At 45.9% G+C, this 21723-nt stretch overlaps 1 protein-coding gene across 1 annotated transcript in view; it reads right to left on the bottom strand.

Moving 5' to 3' along the window:
* temp (protein prenyltransferase alpha subunit repeat-containing protein tempura) overlaps positions 1 to 17216 on the bottom strand; it is a 48805-nt gene extending 31589 nt beyond the window's left edge. The window contains exons 1-2 of the mRNA XM_068346704.1: positions 17109 to 17216; positions 8379 to 8483 (exon numbers count right to left, since the gene is read on the bottom strand). Coding sequence (XP_068202805.1) covers positions 8379 to 8458 — 80 coding nt within the window. The 5' untranslated portion in view covers positions 8459 to 8483; positions 17109 to 17216. The remainder of the gene's footprint in view (positions 1 to 8378; positions 8484 to 17108) is intronic.
* Positions 17217 to 21723: the final 4507 nt, after the last annotated feature.

Genomic DNA, 21723 nt, shown 5'->3' with positions numbered 1-21723 from the left:
TTTCTTTTACCTCTTCTTGCCAAACTTCTGCCACTGGGAGGACCTACACTGCTAACATGGGGAGGACAGTGTACAGGCATACTCCTTGAGAGCAGGATCCACATTCGGCTTACTCATGAAAGTCCTGCAACGTTTACCTGGAATTCCACATGCTCTATCTCCATAACAGGCACACACAATTAAACTGCAAAGCAAGAAAAAGGATTAATAAGCCAAGTTTTTAAACCCAAAGTATGTCTGTACATCTTGGCAGCTGAATTCAAAGTGGCTTCTCAGTGGGGGCCGGGGCTTTCCTCACTACCCATCAGCAACTCGTGACACCTCGTTATGACAAATTCGAAGATAATTTGTATTTTTCCTAACCATACAAACCTTAGCTATTTACAAAGGGTATTACTTTTAGCGTAGCTGAAATGGCGAGCCATTAGAATTTAACGAGGGTGTATTACCCCCGCGCTAGTTAGCGGGGGGGTAGGGGAGTGGTAGCTAGCTACCCCTCCTCCCCCTCACACACAGGTGAATACTCACTTTCACTTAGAGGTAGGACTTGTCTTGGGGGACAGGGCTGGCGGGCAAATATGTGTAAATAGCTAAGGTTTGTATGGTTAGGAAAAATACAAATTATCTTCGAATTTGTCATTTGTTCCGTAACCGAAATACAAACCACGCTATTTACAAAGGGTGACTTATCCCTTAGGAAGGGTGGAAAGTCCCCAGCCATACTGGCTTTGGCTTTACCCGGGGATTCAGAATCCGAGTGAGTCGCACTCGAGAAAAGGAGTCCCTGCACCTCACAAGATCCTTGCTCCGCAAGGAACCATGTGGCCTACGTAAGCTTGTGTGTGAAGGAAGAAGTGTGACCCGTCCTAGGCAGTTGACCTGGAGTTCCAGAAGGAACTCTGGGTTAGGACATTCCCAATACCACCTCGTCAGGGTATGGGGGACGCGACAGTATTGACTCAATACTCGGAACACAAGGAAGCATGGTTTACCTGCAGAGGTTCGAGGTCAGCTATGCAGAGACTAGGATGCTGCTTCCCCGTAGAGGGGATGATGAAGAAAGAAGTAAGGGCCAGACATACTTCTTTCGTTCATGCAGACTAAAACCTGATAACAATGCCCTCAACCTTCTGCTACCTGTCCAAAAAGGAGCCTGAGGTTAGACCAGCTGTTGTGTAGCCACCACAGAGCGATAGAAAACGTATCGAGACTCCTGTGGGTCACGCCCTGCAGGAAGCGGGCTGCGAAGGTCATCAGACGCTTCCAGACTCCAGCTTGTAGCACCTGCGTCACAGAGTAGTATTACTCGAAGGCGAGGGACGTTGCGATGTATCCAACATCGTGCTGTAGGGCGACGTGACGGGGGAGGATCTGAAGACAGGTCGAGATGAATGTCCTTGAGTCCGGGCTGAAGAGGTATACTGGTGACTCTCCCCCCATGTCCTCCTTGTGTTCCCAAATCGGCTGCAACTGAGGACAAACTGCAGCTGTTCCCAGCGCTAACCTCTTGATTCCTTACTGGCAAGAAAGAGAAGGTCTTAGGACATCAGACACAGAATGGAGACTCGAAATCTTGAATGAATCGGACCGAAGGGCCGGGACCCTCAGATTCTGAGTCTAGCCAACAACTCAGGAGCGAGCCTGAATGTTGCCTTCCCCTCTTCCTTAGAAAGGGGGGAGTAGTAAGAGACCAAGAAGATTGCTTACACACTGGCCGTGGCCAGAGTGAGCAGAAGACCCAAGGCGGAATACAATCCGAGGCCTGTCGTAAAAGGGTCTTGAGAAGATCTCTTAAAGGACTAAAAGTCCGAGCCATGCTCCAAGTTGGAGGTCTTCCTCCGACTAGGGCAGGGACGATCGTAGCTTCGCATGAGCCAGGATAGATCCAGCGGGCAGGAAAAAGTTATTCCTTTAAGCCTGAAGGTCAGGGAAAGGCTGAGCGACAGGCTTCATTGCCGAGAGCAGAAAGGAGTTTCCTCCCACCGAAAGGCAATAAGACCGTTATTGCTGGAGAAGAGGCCTCAAGGGAAGAGGTATATCTCCCACGGCACCAACCACCTTAGACTCTTCACTTTGCCTGGGAGACCCCTGTGGATGACTATCGCAGATGACGCGACCTCCGTACCGCGACTGTAGCGGGTTGTCTCTTCTAGAGGAGGAAGCGTAGTGTCTCCAGGCATGAAGCCGATGCGACGCCCCGGTTCGGGAGAGATGTCGCAGTGTGGTTGCTTGAGTAGTCTGCGCCGTGGGAGAAGCTCTCCCGGGAGTTCCGTCAGGTGAAGCAGAGGGTCCAGAAACCGTTCTGCGCATAGTCCCAGTGGAGCTCTCCCATTAAAAGGTTGACAGACAACCTGGTCTTGTTGAGACCCATTGTCCGCAGACAAAAAGGAGGGAAGACGCAGGCGTCGAAGTTGTCCCACCATCACCGGAATGCATCTTGCCAGAGTCTCGGGGTCTGAGACTGGGGGGAAGACTAGCGGAAGCTTGAGGTTCCAAGCTGTCGCGATCAGGTCCCCCAGACCAGCACTTGCTGGTTACTCAAGGTCAAAGACCCCTAGGTACACTCTCTCTATGAGGCTCTGCTCGGATAGTCTGAGAGAAACATTCCCCTGCCTGGAATTAGAGAGCCGATGGTGGTATTGAGAGAATCTCAATCATCCCAGTATCTCTACTGCAAGATGTGAAGGTGTGAAAATGCGTCCCCTGCTGGTTAGAATGAAGTCGACGCGCAACGGGGCGACTCGGCAGGAGCTGTAGGATCTGAAGAGGGCCAGACTAAGGCCCCTAAGCCTGCCTGAATGATGGAGAGGTATCCTTCAGGTCTTGACCATAGGCCTGGACCGGAACATGCCCCCCCCCCCCTTTCCTTTGACGAGTCCGAGAACCGCATCAAGAATGTGGGGAAAGGACGAGAATATCCACTACCATCAAGAGGCTCCATAGGTCAACACCCATTGCAGATCTAATAGTTCCGCTGGTCCAATAGGGCCAGGGAGTGCGGTTAAACATTGCCTGAAGCCACCGTAACTTGGATCGCCCCACTTGGAACTTATCCTGAGGCGACCGTTCGGACTATAGACGGGTCAATGAGGAAAGAAGAACTAGGAAACGTTCCAAGGTAGGGCTGAAAGCTCTGCTTGACTGAGAACAGGTACTGCGACTCTTCTCAGTCTTGCCACAGTCAACCGAAAGGAAGGCTCGGAGGATGTGGTAACAGAATCTGGCGTCCCCAGGTGGTCACCCATCCAAGTACCGACGTTGCTTAACCTCGCTGGACGGACGAGAAGCGGGGTTTCCAATGTGGTAAGGCGGTTGACTCAATATCATGGCCAGATACTCCAGATGTTGAGGCAGAGGAAGAGAAGGCTCCAAGCAAAATACCATGAGCCCACACTCATGGTAAGCATCCGGAAGCTTGTCCCGGCGCTGAAGAAGGTCGAAACCCGAGCCTACCGGAGTTGACCAGCCCTCCAAACAGCAGAGGAGGCGGAAGCCTGCACCTGAGTGGCCAAGAGGAAGGTAAGGAGAGTTCTCTGGGGAAACAAACCTGCTATGCCACGGCGGGATAGCCACACTGCATCATAAGCAGGAATACTTGCAGTCTAGGCTGAATTCGACGAGCACCCTGGAAGATGGATGGAATGGAAACTGAAAGTACCCGTCCTTCCGATCCAGGGTTTAAGGAGTCCTGTCGCCTCGTTACCAGTCTGATCGATTCTGCTGGTCTACGCTGGCCGAAGTTTGTTCGACAAACTTGATCAGGGCTGAGAGGTCGACTATGGACATCCCCTCTCAGATCCTTCCTTACAAGAAAGGATCGACTGAGGGGGCCGGGGGTGAAGCCGTCGATGATCCTAAGGAAGACCTTCGCCTAAGGTATGGATCATTCTGCCCAACCGGGCAACTCTGCTGACGCTATGGCATAGAGGTTCAGAGACACTGAATTCGCTGACAGAGACGGCAGGCGCGATATCCTTGGCTACTCACAGAGATTGTGCGGGAATGGGCATCGGGAAGCTGTCATTCGGATGAGTAACCTTAAGCCTCCTCCCAGCGAAAAACCTGCAATCCTAGAGTTCGTGAACTCCTTTTAGGACTATGCCCCCCCGGGGGAGTCTCCCGTGCCATCTGTTCCTGACAGGAGGAAACTGCAATTGGACACCTTGTCCCAGTTGTCGTAGCCGATAACTTAGGCCGACGTGGTTGAAAGAAAAGGGCGCTGGAGCCCTGCAGAGTCTGGAAGAAAGCGCCTTGGAGGAGTGAAACCGGAAGTCGATTTACTCCGCACAGCAGCTGTCTAAGTCTCTGTCCTTGGGCACAAACAAACTCTTCTCAAGGATGGAAGGGTGTCTGAGGTCGTCGACCTCCACAGATGAGACACCCGAAGGAAGCCCTCAGTCAGCGCGTCCAGATGGTACAACATCGAGCTTGTCCGCAAGTTAGATACTTAACGACGAAAGGCCAAGGTGCCTGAGCTCGAGAGGAGGAAAGTACCCTTGATCTTCCTGTAACTTCCTTGAACCAAACCTCGGGCCGTAACCGAGGAGGGAAAGAACCTGGTAAGCTCCCAGAGGAAGAGGTAAGCAGTCACCCCTTGTCCGATGGAGAAATCTCGAACGGAAAGCCCCCCCGCCAAAAATCCTTCCAGGGAATGACGGGGAAGGGCTAACCCAGGTTCAGGAATAGAGGAGTGTTGCTCAGATCTCCCTTAAGTTTCTCCTATTCTTGCAAGTGCCATGCTCTGTGTTTACGGGGTGAGGCAGTGTTCTGGAAATACGCTCCAGAAGAACTCGCCAGGCTGGTCATGCTGCGAAAACCCCATTGGGAATCGTGGTCGCAATTGCCCTGGAGCTCGCGCGACGGGAATTCCTGGTGGTCGGTGAGCGATAACCCATAGACGAGCAATGGATACTGCAAGAAATAAGCCGACATTTGTGCGAAGAAACACTGTAGGTTCGCGCGACGGAACACCATCCGTCTGCGCGATGGAAAAAACCGTTGGTTCGCGCGTGGGCGAACATTGGAGAGCATGAGCGTAGACGTGCAGGCACGTGGGCGTGTGGGCGCGCAGGCGAGCGGTCGCGCGGTTGCACGGGCGAGCGGTCGCGCAGGCGAGCGGGCGCGCGGGCGAGCGGGCGCGCGGGCGCGCAGGCGAGCGGGCGCGCAGGCGAGCGGGCGCGCAGGCGAGCGGGCGCGCAGGCGAGCGGGCGCGCAGGCGAGCGGGCGCGCAGGCGAGCGGGCGCGCAGGCGAGCGGGCGCGCAGGCGAGCGGGCGCGCAGGCGAGCGGGCGCGCAGGCGAGCGGGCGCGCAGGCGAGCGGGCGCGCAGGCGAGCGGTCGTGAGGGTGGGCAGGTGGATGAGAGCGAGTCCAAGGCGGCGAACGCAAGCGTTAGCGCGATGGCGAGGAAACGCGCTGTCGCGTGGGCGAGGAGGACCGCTGGCGATATGGATCAACAAGCGATCGGTGGTGAGCTGGTGAGCGCTAACGCGCAGGTTGGCGATGGCGCGTTGTGTTATGCCGACGCGATGGTCGAGCAGTATGCGCAGGTGAGCGATCGTGCGTTGGCGAGCAGTATGCGAAGGTGAGCGATCGCGAGCAGTGATCAGCATGCGCCGGGTCGCGCGATGGTGATCAGTATGCGCAGGGTCGCTGGATGGTGATCAGCATGCCAGGGTCGCGCGATGGCGATCAGCATGCGCAGGTTGGCGGTCGCGCGATGGCGAACAGCATCTGCAGGTGGGCGATCGCGTGATGGCGAACAGCATACGCAGTTGAGGGTCGCGCGATGGTAATCAGCATGCGCAGGGTTGAGCGATGGTGATCAGCATCCGCAGGTGTGCGGTCGCACGATGGCGATCAGCATCCGCAGTTGAGGGTCGTGCGATGGCGATCAGCATCCGCAGTTGAGGGTCGCGCGATGGTGATCAGCATCCGCAGGTGAGGGTCGCGCGATGGCGATCAGCATCCGCAGTTGAGGGTCGCGCGATGGCGATCAGCATCCGCAGTTGAGGGTCGCGCGATGGCGATCAGCATCCGCAGTTGAGGGTCGCGCGATGGCGATCAGCATCCGCAGTTGAGGGTCGCGCGATGGAGATCAGCATCCGCAGTTGAGGGTCGCGCGATGGCGATCAGCATGCGCAGGTGAGCTAGTACCTGGCGAACCATGTTCCTTCAGAAGTGTTGGAGAACGTTGGCGTGCCGGCTGTAACACACGTGGGCGATCCAGAGATCGCTGGCGAGCTGATGATCGCTGACGAGCTGATGATCGCTGGCGAGCTGATGATCGCTGGCGAGCTGATGATCGCTGGCGAGCTGATGATCGCTGGCGAGCTGATGATCGCTGGCGAGCTGATGATCGCTGGCGAGCTGATGATCGCTGACGAGCTGATGATCACTGACGAGCAGAAGGCTACGCGTGGAAGCCTGCGCAAAGAAGAAGAGTCCTTGACCCCGACCTGAACCGAAGTTCTAGATCGCGAGGGCGAACGTGGGCGTGTAACAGGAACCAACAGGAACCGCAGGGAAGATCATCTTGAAAGCGCTGACGAACAGGAGAGCGCTGATGAGCAGAAGGGCGCGCAGGGAAACCCTGACACGCAAGGGAAGAACCCCCGTGGGGGCAACCCTTTGCCCCGAAGGGATCGTTGTCCGCCGGGAGACTGATGTCCGTCGGAAGACCGCTGTCCGTCGGGAAGACCGTTGTCCGTCGGGAAGACCGTTGCCCGTCGGAAGACGAGATCAGACTGCTGTCCATCTGCACCAAGGCGGAAGATCGAGAAAAAGGAGTTGTAGGCTGCAAACGGAGATCCAAAAAGGCGCCTCAAGCACCCTTATAGGGAGATGAGAGGCCCTTACGACGAGGCGGACGGTGGGCCTTACGGCGAGGGAGGCCAACAGCAACAGCAACAGCAACAGAAGAAACCTCCGAAGAGGAGTCTCTATGAGTGTACTCTCTCGCGAACGAAAGAGAAACACTTCGTGGAAGAGACTGGTCAGCCAGTGACCTAAAAGGAGCAATCCTCCGAAGAGGAGCTCCTGCAGTTGCCCAGCCCCTTGAGCGAAACTGCAGGTGCGACCGCTCAGCACCAAGAGCATAGTCGCACGAAAAAAAGGCAAGAGAAGAACCCCCAGAAGGAGAAAAACTCAAGCCTGGACAGGAAAAACTTCCCTCGGAAGGAAAGTTATCCGCCCAAGGAGGCAAGCCTCCTGAGTGTTCTAAAATGAACTGGAGAGCTGTCCGTCGTCACGGGAGTACTACCAGTAGAAGGAGACACGCCCCTGACGAAAATACAAGGGGGGAGGCAGCAACAGCCGAATCCCCAGGACTCAACCAGACAGCTCACACCGTTGCTATATTACAGAAACGAACTAGATCGGTAACTGTAAAAAAATAAAACAAATAATATTAGTACACATTCATTCCCCCGGGAAGGCTCCGAAGAGGAATCCCGAGGGAAAGGAACAAGAATTACACAACAGGCACGTGCCCTCACAACCACTTACACTCGCGGAAGGAGAGCTGTAACCAAAACAGAATTATAACAATTATAATTATGTAACTATGTAATTATGTAATTTAAAAATGAATGAACACTAAAGAAAGAACGAAAACCCCGAAAGGAATCGTTCTACAAGCTGAAAAACAAAAAACAACTACAATTAGATTCATAACTAATTGAGACAAACGTACGGCGTAGCAACCCCCACACGGAAAGGAAGCTAGGCTACAAGGGCGTAGTAACACGTAGTAAAAGGGTGAACGACCTCAAGAGAGAGATAGAGAGAAAGACATAAGTCAAACTCGATCGCCACCCATAAAAATACGCCGTGGTGGCCTAACTGCCGAGGCCTCCACGTAGATATCGTACACTACACACACACATCTGAAAAGGAAACTTACTTATTTCTATACTCAAATATATATATACAAACATGAAAACATGTTTACATATATATTGAGTAAATGAAAAGTAAGCGATTAAGTAAAGACAAAACAGACAATGGCTGCCAAGCGAGGACCAAGACAGAGACGTCTGTCACAGTCCGAGCCAAAAGTGAAAGTGGGTATTCACCTGTGTGTGAGGGGGAGGAGGGGTAGCTAGCTACCACTCCCCTACCCCCCTGCTAACTAGCGCGGGGGTAATACACCCTCGTTAAATTCTAATGGCTCGCCATTTCAGCTACGCTAAAAGTAATACCCTTTGTAAATAGCGTGGTTTGTATTTCGGTTACGGAACAAATAAATTTTAAAAGCAGAGTTTCCAGCCGGGCTGAAATCATACTCCTATTAAAGGATGAAGGTTTGTAACTGTATAGGAACAAATTACACTTAATAACAATTGAAGCCATGGAACTAATTTGACAATGGTCTAACTTACAGCAAAGGATCTTGGCTTATCACCAAATCCAATTTCTTCATAATCCTTTCGCATGTTGCCTCTTCCATTGTTTCTGGCATCTACGGATGATCATGAAAACAACAGCTGCAAAAGATTCAAGACATAAATGACTTTGCAAAATACATTTCATGTTTAATAATTTATATGTTTTTAATTCTAGCTTGTTTTATTCCAAATCCTACATAAGTTACAGTACGACGTTATCATAAATAAAATGAAGAAACATTGCCCAACATAGTCATTTGAACTATCATTGTGATCATGCGCTTATAGACCTACCTATTTTGGCAACGTGATTTTAAAACTGTTAACCTCATGCGATCCACACCTGACCTGAGGTTATTCTTTCTTCCATGAACCGCGGCCATGGAATGTCGCTCTGACTTACGATTTTAGTTTTTCGTTTGACAATGTGGACCAGTTTATGTGGAATACTGAACAATTTAACATTTTGAAAATGATTGAGTTCTTAGTCTTAGGGGACTTTACCCGTGTACACCAAAAATTTGTTCATCTTTTTGTTCCGAGAAGGACTTTTAAGCAATTTTGGGTGTATCTGTGAAAAGGGCAACGAAGGTGAGAAAAATACCAAACCAGCCAGCACTCGTCCATTTCTCATAGCGAACTTCAGTTTCACTAGTAATTAAAGTATCATTTATTTACCCTAGTTTGATACCATTTACTACTGGCAGAAACCTCTGTTAACGAAATTACTGACATTAATGAAAAAAAAATACCCGTTTTGCTCCCATTTAGTACATATTATAGGAGCCTCCCTCCACCCGGTAGTTCCGAAAAACACTGATAGGGGGTGCTCCTGTTGTAAGTTACATGTTCAAACTAAATAAAGGCCCAACATTTTCTATTCTAAACCTGTTATTCATTTTCAGTATAGGAATATACAATATAATCATAGCTCTTATTTTATTGATCATGTTATAAATAAAAGATTTGGGTAGGAACATGTGTTAGATATATTTAGTCTGATCACTGAAAATGCTGGAGCGCAAAGCTACAAGTCAACAATTCACTAATTTGTTAAGTTTATATAATTAGTAACACCAAAATACTAGCCCATGGGACTAACATAAGTGGGGAAACATACTGTAGTTTGTTTGCCAGAACATAGGACTGTGAAATATGTTATTTTCATTCGTAAAATAAATTTTTGAATATACTTACCCGGTGATCATATAGCTGTCAGCTCTGCTGCTCGACAGAAAAACCTAAGGACGAAATACGCCAGCGATCGCTATACAGGTGGGGGTGTACATCAACAGCGCCATCTGTCGAGCAGGTACTCAAGTACTCCATGTCAACACAAAACCAATTTTCTCCTCGGCCCACTGGGTCTCTATTGGGGAGGAAGGGTGGGTCCTTTAATTTATGATCACCGGGTAAGTATATTCAAAAATTTATTTTACTAATGAAAATAACATTTTCCAATATTTCAAGAGAAAGATTAAAAAGGTTATGGGATTAGGGGAATGTAGTGGTTGAGCCCTCACCCACTACTGCACTCGCTGCTACGAATGGTCCCAGGGTGTAGCAGTTCTCGTAAAGAGACTGGACATCTTTAAGGTAAAATGATGCGAACACTGACTTGCTTCTCCAATAGGTTGCATCCATTACACTCTGCAGAGATCTGTTGTGTTTGAAGGCCACTGAAGTTGCGACAGCTCTAACTTCATGTGTCCTTACCTTCAGCAAAGCATGGTCCTCCTCATTCAGATGGGAATGAGCTTCTCGAATCAAAAGTCTGATATAATAAGAAACTGCATTCTTCGACATAGGTAAAGAAGGTTTCTTAATGGCGCACAATAAAGCTTCTGACTGTCCACGTAATGGTTTAGTACGTCTCAAATAGTACTTAAGAGCTCTTACAGGGCATAGTACTCTTTCTTGTTCATTTCCAACCAAATTAGCAAGGCTTGGAATATCGAACGATTTGGGCCAAGGACGAGAAGGAAGTTCGTTTTTGGCTAAAAAACCAAGCTGTAAGGAACATGTAGCCGTTTCAGATGTAAATCCAATGTTCCTGCTGAAGGCGTGTATCTCACTGACTCTTTTAGCTGTTGCTAAGCAGACGAGGAAAAGAGTTTTCAAAGTGAGATCTTTAAAAGAGGCTGATTGAAGTGGTTCGAACCTTGCTGACATAAGGAATCTTAGTACCACGTCTAAGTTCCAACCTGGTGTGGCCAACCAACGCTCCTTCGAGGTCTCAAAAGACTTAAGGAGGTCCTGTAGATCTTTGTTGTTGGAAAGATCTAAGCCTCTGTGACGGAAGACTGCTGCCAACATGCTTCTGTAACCCTTGATCGTGGGAGCTGAAAGATATCTTTCCTTCCTTAGGTATAAAAGGAAGTCAGCTATCTGAGTTACAGAGGTACTGGTTGAGGATACTGATTTCGACTTGCACCAGCTTCGGAAGACTTCCCACTTCGACTGGTAGACTTTGAGAGTGGATGTCCTCCTTGCTCTAGCAATCGCTCTGGCTGCCTCCTTCGAAAAGCCTCTAGCTCTCGAGAGTCTTTCGATAGTCTGAAGGCAGTCAGACGAAGAGCGTGGAGGCTTGGGTGTACCTTCTTTACATGCGGCTGACGCAGAAGGTCCACTCTTAGAGGAAGTGTTCTGGGAACGTCTACTAGCCATTGCAGTACCTCGGTGAACCATTCTCTCGCGGGCCAGAGGGGAGCAACCAACGTCAACCTTGTCCCTTCGTGAGAGGCGAACTTCTGCAGTACTCTGTTGACAATCTTGAACGGGGGGAACGCATAAAGGTCTAGATGGGACCAATCCAGAAGAAAGGCATCTATGTGAACTGCTGCTGGGTCCGGAATCGGTGAGCAATAAATTGGGAGCCTCTTAGTCATCGAGGTTGCGAACAGATCTATGGTAGGCTGACCCCACAAGGCCCATAGTCTGTTGCATACATTCTTGTGAAGGGTCCACTCTGTTGGGATGATTTGACCCTTCCGGCTGAGGCGGTCTGCCATGACATTCATGTCGCCTTGAATGAACCTCGTTACTAGGGATATGTTTCGATCTCTTGACCAGGTGAGGAGGTCCCTTGCGATCTCGTACAACGTCATCGAATGAGTCCCTCCTTGCTTGGAGATGTACGCCCAGGCTGTGGTGTTGTCGGAGTTCACCTCCACCACCTTGCCTAGAAGGAGGGACTTGAAGCTTCTCAAGGCCAGATGAACTGCCAGTAGCTCCTTGCAGTTGATGTGCAACGTTCTTTGATCCGTATTCCACGTGCCCGAGCATTCCCGACCGTCCAATGTCGCACCCCAGCCCGTGTCCGATGCGTCCGAGAAGAGAAGGTGGTCGGGGGTCTGAACAGCCAGTGGCAGACCCTCCCTGAGGAGAATGTTGTTCTTCCACCAAGTCAGTGAAGACTTCATCTTCTCGGAAATAGGAACCGAGACCGCTTCTAGCGTCTTGTCCTTTCTCCAGTGAACAGCTAGGTGAAATTGAAGGGGTCGGAGGTGGAGTCTCCCTAACGCGATGAACTGGTCCAGTGATGAAAGCGTCCCTATCAGACTCATCCACTGTCTGACTGAACATCGGTCCTTCTTCAGCATGTTCTGGATGCATTCTTGGGCTTGACTGATTCTGGGGGCCGACGGAAAAGCCCGAAAAGCTTGACTCTGAATCTCCATTCCTAGGTATACTATAGTTTGGGATGGGACGAGTTGGGACTTTTCCATATTGACCAGGAGACCCAATTCCTCGGTCAGATCCAGAGTCCACTTTAGATTCTCCAGACAGCGACGACTTGACGCAGCTCTTAAAAGCCAGTCGTCCAAATAGAGGGAGGCTCTGATGTCTGCTAAATGCAGGAATTTGGCAATATTCCTCATCAGTTTGGTAAAAACTAGAGGTGCCGTGCTTAGGCCAAAGCACAGGGCTTGGAACTGGTATACAGGTACAACCTTCCCGAAAACGAACCTTAGAAAAGGTTGGGAATCTGGGTGGATGGGGACGTGAAAGTAAGCGTCCTTTAGGTCTAACGAGACCATCCAGTCTTCCTTCCTGACCGATGCTAGAACCGACTTTGTCGTCTCCATGGTGAACGTCTGCTTTGTGACAAAGACATTCAGAGCACTGACGTCTAGCACCGGTCTCCACCCTCCTGTCTTCTTCGCCACTAAGAAGAGACGGTTGTAGAAGCCCGGGGATTGATGGTCCCGGACTATGACTACCGCTCCCTTTTGAAGTAAGAGAGACACCTCTTGCTGTAAAGCTAGCCTCTTGTCCTCCTCTCTGTACCTGGGAGAGAGGTCGATGGGAGTTGTTGCTAGAGGGGGCTTGCGCAAGAATGGAATCCTGTACCCCTCTCTGAGTAACTTCACAGACTGTGCGTCTGCGCCCCTGTTCTCCCAGGCCTGCCAGTAGTTCTTGAGCCTGGCTCCCACTGCTGTCTGAAGAAGGTGGCAGTCAGACTCTGCTTCTAGAGGACTTGGAACCCTTCTTCTTGCTCCCACGTTGACTTTCGGCACGAGCACCTCCTCTGCTGGAGGCTCTGCCACGAAAGGGCGGAATGAACCTTGACGCTGGAGTGTCCATCCTGGGTCTAGGCACGGATGGCAAAGGGGTGGCTTTGCGTGCGGATGACGCCACCAGGTCATGAGTGTCTTTCTGGATCAAGGAGGCGGCAATCTCCTTGATCAACTCTTCAGGGAAGAGACACTTCGAGAGCGGAGCAAACATAAGTTCCGACTTTTGACATGGGGTGACTCCAGCAGACAAGAAGGAGCAAAGGTGATCCCGCTTCTTGAGGACCCCGGACACGAAAGAAGCCGCAAGCTCACTAGAACCATCCCGTATGGCTTTGTCCATGCAGGACATAATGAGCATGGAAGTTTCCTTATCAGAAGGGGAGGTCTTCCTGCTCAACGCTCCCAAACACCAGTCCAAGAAGTTAAAGACTTCGAATGCACGGAAAACTCCTTTCATAAGATGGTCCATATCCGAAGGAGTCCAGCAAATCTTGGAGCGTCTCATAGCCAGCCTGCGGGGAGAGTCTACCAGACTTGAGAAGTCGCCCTGGGCAGAGGCAGGAACTCCCAAGCCGAGAACTTCTCCCGTGGCATACCAGACGCTAGATCTGGAAGCAAGCTTGGCCGGGGGAAACATGAAGGTTGTCTTCCCAAGTTGCTTTTTGGACTGCAACCACTCTCCCAGTACCCTTAAAGCTCTCTTGGACGAGCGCGCGAGTACGAGCTTCGTAAAGGCAGGTGCTGCTGACTGCATGCCTAAAGCGAACTCAGAGGGAGGCGAGCGTGGTGCTGCAGACACAAACTGATCCGGATATAAATCCTTGAACAGCGCAAGCACTTTCCTAAAGTCTAAGGAGGGAGGCGTGGTCTTGGGTTCGTCGATGTCCGAGTGTTGGTCGTCAAGATGTGCAGCTTCGTCATCATCAGAGAGTCCATCGTCTGAATGTTGAGGAGGAAGCGGCAAAGGAGTAGGTAAAAGCTGGACGGCTGAGTCCGGCAGCACGGGTGCATGCGTGACTGCACTGGACCCAACGTCATGCAACTGTTGGTCAGTCTGAGAACTGGCAACAACCATAGTTGAGTGGGGACGCAAAGCGTCTACTCCTGACTGCGGTCGGATAGCAGAGACCACCGTGGGTTGCGGAGGCTGACGCACCGCGTCAAAACACGGCAACTTAACTCCACCCTCCTGTTGTTGTGGTAGCACACGAACGTCAACGGAGGGTTCCGTGCGTCGGTGAACGTCAACATGCGTCTGGCAGGGTCGACTGCGCATGGGTGGAGGAGCTCTCACAGCTGGAGTGAGGGAGCAGGCAGCCTCAGCGTCTGCTGGGCGCACAACCGTGGTAGGTTGTAGGCTAACGGGTGCAGCGTCAACCTTCTCCGCACGATACTCCTGCATAAAGGAAGCTAACTGAGTCTGCATAGACTGTAGCAAAGACCACTTAGGGTCTACAGCAGCTGGTGCGGCAACAGACGGAGTTACTGCCTGTTGCGGTACCACTTTGCCTCTCTTAGGAGGTGTGCAGTCGTCGGAGGACTGCAGCGAGTCCGAACTGACCCAGTGGCTACACCTGGGCCGTTGGACTTGCTCGGAAGGGACCTTGCGTTTAAGAGGCCGTGAGACCTTGGTCCAAAGTTTCTGGCGTGAAACCTCTTCCGCAGACGAGGAATGAACGGGCTCACTCGTCTTCTTGTGGGTGGGACGATCTAGGCAAGATACGTCCGAAACCACGGAGGGAACGTCTGTCCGCTGATTAAAGCCTGTCGAACCCTTTGGTCGTACGACATTGCTTCTCCCCTGGGCTTGGGAGCTTGCAAGAGGTCCCGGACTGGGAGGACGACAGGCACGAACAGACGCACCCTCATGCGTAACACTGACACTTTTCACTGCACAAACACTTACTTCACTTCCCACTGCACTCTTACCTTTCAACTCCCTGACGTCAGCCATGAGTTGATTGCGGTCATTCGCCAATGACTCGACTCTCTCACCCAGAGCCTGGATGGCACGCATCATATCTGCCATCGAAGGTTGATGAGAGCTAGCAGGGGGGTCGGGTGCAACCACTACAGGGGAAGGAATAGGTTGTGGGGCATGGGGAGAGGAAAAATCTACTGAGCGAGACGAACTCCTCCTGATTCTATCCTTCTCTAGCCTACGTGCATATTTCAGGAATTCTTGAAAATCGAATTCCGAAAGCCCAACGAATTCCTCACATCGATCTTCCAATTGACAGGCTTTACCCCTACAATTGGAACAAATGGTGTGCGGATCGATAGAGGCCTTCGGAAGACGCCTTGAACAGTCCCTAGCGCTACACTTCCTGTACTTGGGGACTTGAGAAGGGTCAGACATCTTGAATTAGTCAAAGGGGGGAATTCAAAATCTATCCAAGTCGTCAAAAAATAATCCAAAATTCAAAAAAGAATGCAAGGAAGTATTGAAGATAACTTCTGCACAGCGATAGCTAATAACCAGAAATGAATACTTCACCAAATAACGTGAAAATCAATCCAGAAAACAACAGCGTATTTAGTAGGTCTTGCCGGTGGCACGACAGAGAGAAAATTGGTTCTGTGTTGACATGGAGTACTTGAGTACCTGCTCGACAGATGGCGCTGTTGATGTACACCCCCACCTGTATAGCGATCGCTGGCGTATTTCGTCCTTAGGTTTTTCTGTCGGGCAGCAGAGCTGACAGCTATATGATCACCGGGTAAGTTTAATATTGGAAAAATATTTATTCGCGAGAAAATCGAGCATACGGCAGAGCAAATATCAAACCATTAGCTCAATTAGTTAATTAGTTAGTTAATTCTAATAGCCAGGCCTTCTCCATCATGAGGCTCAATACTACACAGTATTCTAGAAGTTTTATTCCAGCTGTTACCAAGTTGTGGAACGATCTTCCTAATCGGGTAGTTGAATCAGTAGAACTTCAAAAGTTCAAAGTTGGAGCAAATATTTTTATGTTGACCAGGCTGACACGAGTCTTTTTATAGTTTATAAAGGACATATCTGTTTTAACGTTGTTACTGATTTTAGAATGATTTATTGTTAATTTATTCTCATCATTTATTTATTTCCTTATATCCTTTCCTCACTGGGCTATTTTTCCCTATTGGAGCCCTTGGGCTTTTAGCATCTTGCTTTTCCAACTAGGGTTGTAGCTTGGCTAGTAATAATAATAATAATAATTGAGTAACGAGGTACAGTACTGTATTTGTAATACAATGAACAATACACTGCTATGAATATCTATGGCTACGAACAAATCCATAAAAATGGGATGGAAAAACCTATTTCCTATACGTCAGGAAGTCTTGGCAAACAACAGCTGATGTGATTTAACATTGTTTGATTACTGTTAATTGGTTTTGATTACAATGCCTTTATTATTACTTTGATTGATTTTTATGATGATGACTGGCAGAAACAAAGTTTAAAAAAAGTTAATTTAAATATCAATACAATCAAACAAGTTAACTGTATTTTAAGGTGTTTCCTACATAATTGAAAACAGTACCCAGCGTAAAGCCATAACTTTTCAGTTATGATGGTCGACCCACCAAAACTCAAAAACTATGGATTTCCGCCAGAAGTCATTATCGAAAACATTCAGAAAGCTACAAAATAAATTATAAACCAGTCTCATTTTCTACACACCCTTTATTGTACCTTTCTATGGTTTTATAAAAAAAAATTATCATGGGCTCCTTCAGTCGCCTGTCTCCATTGGAAGCAGTCTCTCATTACAGAGATAGCCAAGACTGAATGACTGTTCCGAAGGTCAAGTCATTCAGACCAACGGATCCTAGGATGCCCAAAGGGATCCAGGTCTCTCAAACCTTAGAGGTGCAACAACTACCTCGCGTAGGGACTGCATCCTACGTTAGGTTAGGGGTACTTCTTAGGGTATTATTTTACTGTATTACCTTCTTAGTTACTGGTGACGGTATGCATGTGTAAATTTATTTATAACTGTCTGCTTTGTTGGCTTATTACCACAATAAATTCTAGAGTATGATTATGTATATTGCGCCGGTTGACAGCTCAATATAACAGTGGTATAAGCCAGAATAAGTAGGTTTACCGCAAGGGTCTCGGTATCCGAGCACCATCATCATTACGACAGTAGCCTTACAGCCTCGAAACCTGGACACACAAGACACTAAGCTTAGAATTTGAACACATAATTACCTTTGAGGACAATAAAATTATAAATATGAAGAATAGATTAATTTCCTGATCCAGGAAGAGACTTTCACACCGAACTTCCAGTACAGCTGTGCGTATTAGCATAGGTGGAATGTAAGACGACACACTTTATTAAATCAGGGTTGAATTACGGTCCTGTTATAGATAATAACCTTATTTTAGCCTATAGAAACTTTTATTTTTATTTTTTTTATATTTTTTTATATTTTTATTTATAAATAAGCTTAATAACGTTACTTATTTTTATTTTTATATGTGAATAAAAAACATTATAATCTTTTTCATAGTATGGATATAAAGAACAAGTTTCATAATAGAGCTACGTTTTTGTAACTTCTTGATAGTTTGACGTGTGACTAGTCACTATCCTGACACTGATCTGTGTTCGTGCAATCTTAATATGCCATCTGCATCGCCTTTGCAAAGACAAACTAATCCCATAAGTCGCACTTACTCAATTACATGTATATTCGATAAGAAGTACAACAAAATTCATATAAATAGTAAAAAGTGGAGTTTATATGGCCTCGAATTTCCCCGAACCTTGAGAATTTTATAAATCTTAATGCTATACCTTCTTTTTATCATGATGAATAGCCATTACCAATATGCAGTGTAATTTCATGGACTATATCGAAGCCAATCTTTATGATGCTACATCTAAAAGGACTAAATAGTAAATTTGGTGAAAGGGCTTTTAGCTACTGTGCGCCTAGACATTATAATAAATTGCCAACTGAAATGAAGAACCTAAAGGGAGCAATTGAATTTAAGAAGAAACTAAAGACATTACTTTTCACAAGATCATATGATTTGGAAGATGCTACAATCAAAGAATTGTATAAGTTATAATGAAAATGTTTCGTTAGATGATTAATATGGACCCGCCCGAGAAGTAGTTCACTCGACTTCAGTGGAGGGTTGGATTTAAACCCAAAACAAGTAAAACAAGTAAAAGGTATTTTCCGACCATTTTGTAATTTTCCACCGGGACTATTACTCAAGTCCACTGTGAACATATCCTATGATCTGTTCAATGTAGTCTCCTACTTTTCAGCTTTGTTTGAAATCAAACTTGCCTCTCCGATTTATGGTATCCTAAACATTTGTCTTGTAGACCACAGTGCCAGTTTTGATTATCGTTTCTCTTTATTTATTTTAGAGCAGAATTATAATCACGAGGAGATAATCAATTTCGTTGATTGAACTGGATTTAATATATAGTTGTTTTTTTTTTTCAGCTGCACCGAGACTCTTCAACGACCTTCCACTTGATGTTAAGAATAGCAAAAATGTGGCAGCTTTCAAGAAAAACCTGAAGACTTATCTTTTTAGAAAGTGTTATAATAGTGACCTAAAAACTATTAAGCCCGAATACAAATGCTAGCGAAATAACTGATAAGATACAGAGCAAAATATTAACTGGAAAGAAATTATTTTCACACACCAAGGCCCGCCTGAACAGACTTTTAGTGTCTGATGGAGGGCGAGAAATAAACCCGTAAAAGTAAAAGTAAGTGAAAGATATGTGCTTTATTTTTTCTTTACTGTATTGTTTCAGTTGCGTCTTTCTAAGCTATCTATTTATACGGTCAAAAATTTTTCATTTTAATCACTGTACGTGGATTTCTTTTTCTATTTAAACTGCAGTGCAGTATCTAACATTCAGATTTCCATCGTTTGGTGCATTTTGTAAAATATTTCATTTACTCTGTTTCTTTTCTATATGGTGTGGATTTCTTACTTTCATAATGTTGTAGGCTACTGAGATATCGTGTTATTTTGCCTATTTTTCTTTTTTTTTTAAATTCACTTGTATAATTTTAACAGAAGTTTTAGGATTTCTGGGGCCATAATCTAACCGGAAATTTATTCGTGACAGCAGGGGCGTAGCCAGGAATTCACTATTGTGAAAAGATGATGATAGTTTTTTGGTAGTTTCACTTTATATCAAAGCTAGTATCTCCTTACATATCACTTCCACAATTCAATATACAAACACGTAATAGGCTATCCATGCATTTTTGGCCAATATATATATATATATATATATATATATATATATATATATATATATATATATATATATGTATATATATATATATATATATATATAAATAAATATATATATATATATATATATATATATATATATATATATATATATATATATATATATATATATGTATGTATGTATTCTGCGCTCTTATTATGCAAATATCGCCGTATCTAATCATAACAAATACGAGAGTATAAAAAGGAGCTGACAGTAGTAAAATTTGATTTTCTGGATACAAAATACTGATAATAAAACAACGAAGACGCATTATTATTATTACTAGTTAAGCTACAACCCTAGAAGAAAAAGCAGGATGCTATAAGCCCTTGCGCTTATAGCATCCTGCTTTTCCAACAGGAAAAAAGTAGCCCAGTGAGGAAAGGAAATAAGGAATTAAATAAACAATATGAGAAATAATGGACAATTAAAATAAGATAATTTAGTAACAACAGTAACAACATCAAAACGGATATTTCATATATAAACTATAAACTTTCATATAAAAAGACGTACGTCAGCCTGTTCAATATAAAAACATTTGCTGCAAGTTTGAACTTGCATCACTTAATTCACAAGATGACGATTCTTATGCCACGCAAATTCGTCTATCTCATTGCCCACATTTATCGTGACGTCACAGGTTAGTAGTTAGCTACTGCAGAAGCTGCCCTTTTAGCTCGGAAAAATTTCCTGCTATCTGATTGGTTAGAATTATCTTGTCCAACCAATCAGCGATCAGGAAACTTTTCCGAGCGAAAAGGGCACCACTGCGAGTCTGTGCAAATCTGCCTCACTAAAAAGAATTGACTATAGGTAAGTGTTTACATTTAAAGGGAGCTTTTCCACCTCGCTTCCCACATTATTAATTCACTGTGAAGGGATGTTGGCCTTATAAGATCTTGAATATAAATGCTGGCTGAATAAACAACAGGTTTTCTACCTAGATTTTCAATCACATTATTATTATTATTATTATTATTATTATTATTATTACTAGCCAAGCTACAACCCTAGTTGGAAAAGCAAGATACTATAAGCCCAAGGGCTCCAACAGGGAAAAATAGCCCAGTGAGGAAAGGAAATAAGGAAATGAATAAATGATGAGAATAAATTAACAATATATCATTCTAAAAACAGTAACAACGTCTAAAACAGATATGTCATATATAAACTATAAAAAGACTCATGTCAACCTGGTCAACATAAAAACATTTGCTCCAACTTTGAACTTTGGAATTAACTGATGTTGGAGAAAGGAATGATCCTTTGAAAGCCTTGTTTTTAATTTCTGGTAGAACATAGTTAAAAAAAAAAAAAAGAAAAAAAAAAAAACCGTTGACTGTGAAGTTCTGACATTCTTTAGCTATGGTAAGCAGCTCTTCTAGGAGAACACTCCAAAATCAAACTATTGTTCTCTTGTCTTATGTAGGGCCATAGCCTCTGTACCATAGTCTTCCACTGTCTTGGATTAGAGTTTTCTTGCTTGAATGTACACTCGGGCACACTATTCTATCTTATTTCTCGTCATATTGTTTTGTTAAAGTTGTTATAGTTTATATCGGAAATAGTTATTTAAATGTTGTTACTGTTCTTAAAATATTCTGTTTTTCCTCGTTCCCTTTCCTCACTGGGCTATTTTAACTGTTGGAGCCCTTGGGCTTATAGTATCCTGCTTTTCCAACTAGGGTTGTAGCTTAGCAAGTAATAATCATAATAATAATAATGTCGCTGCTTAGTTGGTATGCGTGGCACTTCCATCGCAAGATCTAGAATAATAACAACTTCTTCAGCGGAATTATTAAAATTATTCTTATCATTGAAATTACTAAATTGTCTCTGCAGGCAGCAAGTGACTGTGTACATATAGACTATTTACCAACTTCAATGCAGGTGGCAGGTTCATCCTTGCCAAGATTCTTGGAAATGATGAGTCCTATGCAAGTGGCATTTTTAGATTTATTTCAGAAGCAGGTCTTCTGAAAACCATTTAACTTTTAAGACATTCAACTTTTATGATTTTAATTGAATACTTTTATTTTTTATTTTATTTTATCTTTTATTTTTGTATACATAAATTAAATGTTACCGGCGTCAATGACCTTAGATGTCAGGATGCCTGAAAACTTTAAATCAATTAATCAATCAATGCATTTGCAATGCCCACTGATGGACTCTGAAGTTGGAGAAAAATTGGTCTTGTAATCCTAAATACAGATAGTGTAAAAACAAATTGAAAGTCGCATACTCCATCCAAGTAACAACTTGTAAGTGATGTTATCTTTATAGATGAAGTTGATTCTTGCACTCCATTTGAAGTTTCTACATAAGATCTGATCATAAAACAATAACAGTTATGTCGTTCGCCTCGAGTCTGACACAGTGGTTTCAAACTTTTCTTATTAATTTCTGTGTTCAGTTTTTCAAAGTCGCATATTCCATCCAGGTAACAACTTGTAAGTGATGTTATCTTTATAGATGAAGTTGATTCTTGCACTTCATTTGAAGTTTCTACATAAGATCTGATCATAAAACAATAAC

The sequence above is a fragment of the Palaemon carinicauda genome, chromosome 22 (assembly GCF_036898095.1).
Source record: "Palaemon carinicauda isolate YSFRI2023 chromosome 22, ASM3689809v2, whole genome shotgun sequence".
NCBI classification, from domain to species: domain Eukaryota; kingdom Metazoa; phylum Arthropoda; class Malacostraca; order Decapoda; family Palaemonidae; genus Palaemon; species Palaemon carinicauda.
This window is presented reverse-complemented; position numbering and strand designations above follow the sequence as displayed.